Genomic DNA, 8,980 nt, shown 5'->3' with positions numbered 1-8,980 from the left:
AGGGAAGGGAAGGGAAGGGAAGGGAAGGGAAGGGAAGGGAAGGGAAGGGAAGGGAAGGGAAGGGAAGGGAAGAAGGGAAACCATGAAAGCAAAGGAAGGACTGAGCTCTCCTTAGCTTCACAAACTAATCTTGTGTTGGTCAAAACTTGGCTCCACATTGACCTCTTCCCAGAGGTTGAAGTGTTTGCAATACTGTGTGTGTTTAGAAACAAATTGGCACAGACTGTACTTCCAGACTATATTTATTTTACTCAGCCCAGGAGGAAGCCCAAAGGCTTCCCAGTGGCTGATATATCAGAGTTTACACATAAAGTGGATTGTCTGTCACCTTGAGGTCAGCAGAGACCTGACATTTAAAAATGCTGTTAAAATGCTTCCTTGTTTTGATGTTGGTTTGCAGTGACAGGATGGCACAGCAGAATTAAAGAGAACTAAGTTGTACAAACCAAGAACATTGCAGGAAGTTCACTGGCAAAATTATATTAAAAAAAAAAAAAAGTCAGCAGAACTCTTCTAACAGACTGTGTAGCCTTTTCTTGTGTGATCCTTTCACATTCAGCCCCTGTAGCCACCTGTGGCAGCGGCCTCGGGGGAGACAAAGAGTTACATTGTCCCACCCCAAAGCCCTTGTGAAGGGCGGCCCAGGTGCTCTGATTGGGTTTGAGTCCCTGGGGGGGTTCTCCCTTGCTGTGTTCCTAGTGGTCCCTGACCCTAAACTCCACCCTCGGGGGTGGGGACCCTCAAGAGTTCTGTCCCTCAAAAACCCCTGCTGTGCCTCTGTTCAGAGCTCTCTGTTCTGGACCTGACTTTGTTCCCATGCTGAATAAATGGTTTCATGAACGAGAGCCCGTCTCGTTGGTGTTTGATGCTGGTCCCCAAAATCCTGCTGCTTCCTTGGACAAGATCCATGAAGCTGCTGGCAGCAACAGCCACCTGCATGTCCCAGTGAGATAGGGCATAGACTGGGACATCCTAGGTGAGTAACAAATTACAAGAAGGAAGAAATTGATGTAGTTTATGCAAGTTTCTACATACTTGTTGGTATTTTTCTGATTGAATCTTAACCACACTGTGCAGCTCTCATGCATTTGTATATCTGTGCAGTGGGGATTTAGTTGGTTGTCTTCAAGCAAACAGAGAGGGACAAATGACAGCTCAAGCTAAGAGTAAGATGGAACATGCAGTAAAAATTAATGAGCTGCCCTTGACCCATAATGCATTCAAAGCACAGCTGGAAGGCAAAGATGATTCACATGCTGTTTTTTACCAAATAGAGTCCAGGATCAGGCAGAGATGGACCAAGGTGAGTATTTAAGACTTGGAGTCTTGTTTCAACATTATCAGCATTAATGAACCTTTCTCCAGGGCAGCTGCTCATCTGTCTGAAAAGGAATCAGAAGTCAGGCACAGGATTTTCTTAACTTTTTCCTCTGCTCACTGGGAGTGAATACAACAGCGTAGATACCAGGAAGTTCTCGGTTACCTACATTGAGATGGAATTTCCTTCTCATTGCTTTTTAGCTGGAAATTAGAAAAGGTGAGCAAACAACCACTGAAGGGGTTGCACATGTGCCAGATGCACCTCCTTGGTGCATAAGTTGTGCATTACAGAACTCTGACACCCAGATCAGTCTGCAGAAGAAAGTGTGCAGTAATGAGAAGAAAGAAGATGAGGGAAGAAGGGGGAGGCCATATGAAGAAAACTTTAATTGGCCACACTGCTGAGCAGAAGTCCACTGAGGTTGGGGGAAAAGAGCAAAATTCCAGCTCATTGTGGAGGAAGGATCCCAAAACACTGATGAACTGGTATAAACTTGAGACTTTGTATCTTTCACTCTGCAGATACTGTCAGAAAAACTTCAGGGTATAGGGACTGTATTATTCTTGACTGTCTTGAGTAATGGGTTCTCAAAGGGTAGATGCCATTCATTTTGTTCCATTTCATAACAGGAGAATAGGACATCAATTTTTCCACTTGTATAATTGCTTAGCCTATATTTCTGCAGAAATGGAGCCAAACAGTTTCACCTAGACAGATGTTCTCTCAATTAGTGTATAACATGTGCTTCAATAGAGAATATTTTAAGAGGAAACATATGCTTTTTCAAAATTGTTTTCTGTTGTTATGGGAACTACGACTGCTTATTTGACCACTGTATTCACAGAGGAAAAAAAAGGGCAATTTTTCTCAGTGCTAATCACAAAATAGGCCTATTTTTTCTCTGTTATCATGCTGCAACACAAAGTCAGATTCAGAATAGCCAGATTCTGTTACTACAGATTACCATGGTCTCTGCTCTGTCACATTAATGTTCAGTAGATGATGCATAGTATCTCACAAGCAATTAAAAGTATCATTCACAAAGGAAAAACTATCATCTAGGGATGAAATAGCAGGTCACACAGGGAATTGCAGCACCCGTCCATGCCTTTTAATTTCCGTCTTCATGAAGAGGTTTTAGAACACAGCCATCAACATCCCATTTTTCTTTTCATTAAAGAATGGGGTTTTCAGAAGAGCTCAGTATGGGCCTAATTCTCCTCCTACTGATCCCAAGGGTAAAACACTCAGTGATTTCAGTGGCAAGAGGGTAAAACAATTTCCTGTGCTTTTGAAATCCCACTTGGTGTTACTGTCTCAAGGGAAGAATTGCAGACTCAAGGGATAAAAGTCTTTATTCCTTAGGAGTGAAACATCACAGGCTCTAGCAAAACAAGGATCTCAGGCTGCTTCCCCAAGGATACAGCCCAACCCAGACCTGGAACATCCATGAGTCAAAGCAGAGCTTCTCCTCTGTCCTGTTAAAGTTGTCCATGGCTGACTCTGGTGACCTCTGCTGAGAATTTCCACAGAGTGAAGATCAGAGTTTTCCATGATCAAACAGATACAGGAACACAAATACCCCATTTAAATCTGTAGTGAGATTTAAAACACATCTGTAGCCTATTTGCAGTACTAAAGTAACTAACTTTTCAGGGTGAGAGTGCTATTACATAGTGAAGAAAAATCTAGAAATAAAGAGGTAGAAATCTTCGTAATGGACTGTGTGGATGTCTGGAAACATAAACTACCCTGTTTTTAGCAGAAACACAAAATTCATCTACAGCTTTGCTAATGCAGAGGCACTTGTATCTCAGCTGGCTAGGTGATAAATGTACATGGAAGTGCTGCACTGTTCTCTGCTGGACAGGGCAAAGGCCTGTGGATAAACACAGACATGTAAAGGAAGTTCAGGGTAGGAGGAAGGAGAAGCTGAGATTGCTGAATAGGTCAGAGGTACCTGAGAAACTCCACAAAGCACAGCAGTGAACATGTGCATAACCTGGCCATAGAACATAGAGAAGGGACCATAGTGTCAGCCACGGAGATGGGAATGTGAGACAGTCAGTAGAACTCTCACACTGTGTAGCTGAAGGCACTGATGTTTGGAATGCTCTTGCAAGAGGAAGAACAGATTGCAGATGAGTTCAGACCTTTGCAACCCATAGTCAATCCAGACCAACATTGGATCAGCCCCAGCAGTCAGGACTTTTCACAGAGAAGTCCATGCAGGGTAGCCATCCCATCAGAAAACTTCTGGCCTACGGCAGCAAGGCTAGGCCTCAACTGCTCTAGGTGCAGGTCTGCTGACACAGAGCAGTAAAGACAGGAGTTACCCAATATGTTCTTCACCCACATGGAAGTTTTATTCTGCCATAGGCTGTAGAACACAGGACATCTTTAATAGAACATGGAAAACCAGCAGAAACCGGAAGCTGGACTTCGTAACAAAATCCAGACTACAGAAGATCCTGTATCCCATATCCATATGTTTACTGACCAAAGTACATAGAAGTCCTCACGCCTATTTTAATGGAAGTCCTTTTAGTCTGACACTAAAGAGTTCCATGGCACTTCATAGTCCTGAATATCTCTGTTATTCAAAGTACTCCCTCATGAAGGAAAAAGTGGTCAAATGGTAGCAATTATAGTGAGTGCCAGTATCATTAAGGTAGGTACATCTTCTTCTGCTCCTTTGGTTGTCTTTCTACTTTGTCTAACAGCAGCATTTCCTCTGCCTTTGCAGGTATAAAAAGGTTCAGAAACAGACTTGGGCATTCAAAGCCATCCAAGACTTTTGTGGCCACCACCACTGACAGTCTGGCAGCTGATACCACATTAATTCTGCAGTGCTGTTGCGCTGGCCTCCTCATTTTCTAAAGTAATCCCAGTCACATCCACCCTTTCTCAAAACAAATTTGTCTTTAAATTACTTTTTCTCCCTGTGCTCCTAGTGTTTACAATCTAGTGCAAGGATTTCTAAAAGAAGGAGCACGATGCCAAGATTTGTGACTGTGAAGTGTTTCAGGTTCAGTTGATTATGAGGTTTAGCAATCTCAAAATAGGTCAGAAAAATTACTTGAACTTCCTGTTAGCAGCAGCATGTGTCAACAGAATGCCCTGGGGTCCATGATACACAAATTCAAAGGAAAGCACAGAGGCACAGCACATGTGGCATGCAGAAGAGTTCGCTGAGACCAGTCACCAGTCATCTCATCCTGTGTTTTGTTAGAAAGACATAACCAGCAAATCAGTGAAACCAGACAATCTTTCCTGCCATCCCAAATCAAACAACTCTCACTTCAAAGACTAAATTTTGAAGTTTGCTATGTAAATCACAACTGTGAAAGTCATCCATTCATTTATTGCTGTGAATGCTAACCCACATCTTTCAGCATAATCAACTGAATTACTAAGGCTGCAAAACCTCCACCAACTGCTGTAATTTTTTTGCTTCCTGCAATGAGAATCACAGCAGTAACACTAAGAAACAAAAAAATAGTCACAAAACTTGACCTAACACATGCTTTGGAATTGAAAAAAATTGTAGAAGGTATTCAAATTGTATATTCAATGCATTGCTTCCTTCAGGAAGGTAATACAAGTGAGTTCAGGATTTGCACAGCTAGTGTAACTGGGAAAAATGTATAGAGAAAAGAGCTTTGGAGGCTCATCAGGAAAATAATTAGAAAAGGCTTCAATATGTTTGTTCTACTCATATGCATAAATGATTACAGCTTACTATTTAGACAGTGCTTTGTAAATTAATGACTTTATTAAAGCACACAAAGTGTAGACATATATGTATTCTTCATTCGACAATTAAAAATGGAGCAACCAAGTGAGTTCATTCCTACTGAGGAGCAGGGAAATCACCTTTTTTTCTTAAGTACCATCACAATGCTTCTGAGCAGAGTGGTTTGGTTTATCTTGGTTTTGTTTTCTCAGACACTCTAAAAACTGTGTGTCACCTGGAAATGCAGGTGCAAAACTATTTTCTTTCCCTAGGTTTACCATGCTTTACATAATGGTCTGGAATGAACATAACAACTTCCAGCAAACATGTCAAAACTGAGGCTTTCCTCAACGCCCTCCAAGTCTGTTTCTCGGTTAATAAAAAATCTGGACACACCGGAAACCCAGGACCAGTTAATGGCTGAAAATGAGCTGTCAGATCCTGAGGATTGAACAAGGAAAATAAAGGGATGCTTGTCAGAACTCAAATGTCACCTTCACAAGCCCTTTCCTGAAATAAGCAACAGGAATGGCTACCTGTGAAAACCATTAGTGGAGATGACAATTCAGGCTCCAAACTGACAGCTGAGCAATTGTTTCAGTGATCCAGTGATGGGGGATTCAATCTTAAATTCATAATTCACACATGCTTCTCTGAATGTTAACTTTCAGCCACAGTATCTCAATGGAGAGTCCTGTACTGGATCCTGAAAACAACCTGTGGCTGCAACTGTCTGTAAGGCAACTCAGGGAATTTCAGAAGAGCAATCTCAACCTTTTTTTTGGAAGTGACAAACCAAATCCCAAAATACCAGACATTTTAAATTCAGAATAATTACTGGGAATTTGTATCATCAAGAGATTGAAGTTAGCTGCAAATTGGTTGAAATACATGAAATTTCAAAAAATGCTAACTTTCTCCAAAGAGTGAGAGCTCCATGAAACAAAAGGGAAAAAAAGAAAAGTGACTTAAAGGATCTTGGCATTTCAATCCAACAGAAATGAATGCATACTAATGTATACTAAGGAGTAAACTGATAAACGAGTTCTCCAACAGAATAAAATGGTTGGCTGATAAGCCTGAAACAAGAGAACACAGGTATCTGTGCAAGAAGGGAGACAAGTAGAAGATGATGCCAAAACTATGGAGGGTAGAAACTAAGAGGTTTACTGTTGACAAAGGTGACAAGGGAGTTTGTGTTTACATCTTCTCTGTTTGTCCCCATGCCTTTGAAATTTTTCTATCACATATTTCACAATTTTCTCCCCTTTCTTCATGGGCATATTTCATGGAGCAAGGGAGAAGGAAAGGCCTCCACCTCTTTTCTCTATTTGCAGTGCACTAAGAAGAAGTGAAGTCCATATTGGCAACATGAGAAAGCTGAGACAAAGTTTTGAAGGCAACTGATCGTTGTAGTTTAGGAATGGTATTCTCCAATTTAGTATTACCACTAAAGGCCATGTTAAGATAGGAACTATTTACTGAAAATAGTAATGATATAAGAAAACAAACAGTAACAGCAACAATATCAATAACAAAAGGCATAAGACACAAAGAAACCCTTATAAAACAAAGCCATACAACTCCCTTCACCACATTTTCTCCTCCAGACAGAGCCAGAACTTCTCCCCAGAAGAAAGTCCTTTTGCCCCAGCAATGATGTGAGGTTGTACAGAATAATCTCAATGTTCCAGCCATGCCTCCTCTCAGTTACTGCAAAAAATTAGCCCTGTTCTAGCCAGAGCCAGGTCACTGGTGTGGTCTGCAGGTCTCTCAACAGTACTTTTCTCCAGAAGTCCCGTGTCCTGTCATCAGCATTAACATATCATTGCCTACATCCCTATTTGTGCTGCTTGGAAAGCAGTGACACTCTCTCAACTTTAGATCTTTCTCAATGTCCCAGAATAATTTTTCCTAAATCTTTTCTCTCCAGTCAGGTTTTGCATTCCCCTTTCCTTGTTATTTTCTGAGTTCCACCAATTTGTGCTTCTGAGCCTTCAGCTCAGCCTATTACAAAAGAGACAGTCAATGGAGCAAGTAATTTAGCTGGTGGAAATCAGTCTGCCTTCTGATTTGTACCTTCTGCAGACCAAAATACCTTATCCATTATCCCATATTGCCAATATTAATTTTTCTGTATTAAATAAATAAAATTTATACATTCCAGAACTTACAAAGAATTACATGGGGATTAGCTGCATAGTTAAATCATTGCATTGATTCAAAAATGCTTTTAAAAAACCCTACAGGAAGATTAACTAAACTCTTTTAAGCTATATCAAAATAAACTATTCATCTCCCCTTAGCTCATTTCATCCAGATGTAAGCCATGGAAAAACACTTAGCAGGTGGAAGTCCCTGAAATCCCAGTATGCAAATAACCTGTGTATGATGGAGTGAAAGTGTACACTTTTACAAGCACACATGTTTATGAAGACATATTTGCAGAGCACAACTGAAGAAACTGTCTATAGCAAGGGCCAAAGAAGTCAAAAGAAGTGGGTGAGGGGAAAAAGGTTCACCTTTCACTTGTGTTATTTAGAAGGGAAAAAAAGTGAGTCAGCACCATCTTTAGGCAGCAGGATACTCTGCCAGAGCAGAAAGCAGACACTGACACTCAGCAGGCCACATGGAAATGTACAAACTATGACAGACTGCCCTCTTTTCACAGTATTGTGCTGTTCTTATAAATAATGATCATCATGCAGCAACCCAGATGATTAGCTCAACATGCAGATAGCTGCCTGGCTTGTGTCAAACATATGTTTCTACCCACTGCTCCCCTCACCTGGGAAGCACCTTCACTTCATCAGACCCTATCTGTAATTGACATAAACTGAACTTGGTGTTTTTGTTCAGCCAGTTCTCACCATTGTGTATTCATTGTCTGGGCTTTGCTGCAAGAAAAAACAGCCCAGCTCACTGAGGTGCAGGGAGGAGGATTATGAAGAGAGAGCAGGAGCTTTTCAAAACATTCAAGGGAGGAAGAGTGGAAAACAGGAAAGCATGCTTTGAAAAATGCCCTTTGCAAAATATTTTGACCAAGAGTAACAGATAGCAACACTGGTAGCAAAGCCAGATCTGCAGTGCAGAGTATAATAAGGAGAAAAATTAAATATTGATCATGTCTTGTGTTAAAGAGAGAAACAAAGACACAGAAGAAAGAAATCAAGTGAAGAGGGAACATTTTCTACATGGCTAAAATCTTCCAGTACCTGCAATGTGATGCTCAAAATCAGCTTTTCAGTCAGAGCAAGGATGCAGGTCAGATTGTCTGTCAGTCTTACAGGATTTGGAGCCAGGGGCAAGCTGGAGCTCTGCAAGACTGGATTAGACCAGGCACTCCATTTTTCAACTCCAGACATGTTTGCTATTCTATTGTGAGAGTATGGAGACCTTGAACAAATCATGCCACCAGCTTGCAAGCAGCACTCACTTCCCACCCCCCTAAACAGTGTGTGGTGTGTGGTGAGGTTACTCTCTCACTGTCTGCATACAGTGGAGGTACCACCTCAGCAGATGCACTTCTGTGCACAGAGACAGTCTGCCAGCTTCAGCGGGAGCACAATTAGGGAAATGACAGGAAAAAAAAATCCAGCAAATTCTGTGTTTTTCCCAGAATCAGAAACATTTTTGGAAACTCCCTTGCTCCCAGAGGGACACTGATGAGCAGAGGAAGGTGCTGAACCCGTAGCAAAGTAACAAAGCTTTTCAGCTATCAGCTTTTTTCCCTCAAAGAGTAAAGGGAGAGGATACTCTCCCATGTTGAGAGAATATTCTGCATGTCACAAGCCCCCTGGTCTCTGGCTTATCTCCACACTGAGATGTGTTTCCCTGAGCATGGGAAAGACGGAAGAGAGAGGGCCCTGGGCCGTGTGCCCAGCTGGTGTAAACTGACACAGCTTCTCCAGCAGAACTGTCCT

At 41.7% G+C, this 8,980-nt stretch overlaps 1 protein-coding gene across 1 annotated transcript in view; it reads right to left on the bottom strand.

The window, feature by feature from the left end:
* The window catches only part of LOC107198243 (metalloprotease TIKI1-like), a 128,296-nt gene extending 119,874 nt beyond the window's left edge, over positions 1-8,422 (bottom strand). Inside the window, exons 1-2 of the mRNA XM_033511385.1 lie at positions 8,273-8,422; positions 7,846-7,877 (exon numbers count right to left, since the gene is read on the bottom strand). Of these exons, the coding sequence (XP_033367276.1) occupies positions 7,846-7,877; positions 8,273-8,422 (182 nt within the window). The remainder of the gene's footprint in view (positions 1-7,845; positions 7,878-8,272) is intronic.
* Positions 8,423-8,980: the final 558 nt, after the last annotated feature.

Source organism: Parus major, chromosome Z (genome assembly GCF_001522545.3).
Source record: "Parus major isolate Abel chromosome Z, Parus_major1.1, whole genome shotgun sequence".
Taxonomy (NCBI): domain Eukaryota; kingdom Metazoa; phylum Chordata; class Aves; order Passeriformes; family Paridae; genus Parus; species Parus major.
Note: the sequence above shows the minus strand (reverse complement) of the source record. Positions and strands in the feature narration are given on the sequence as shown.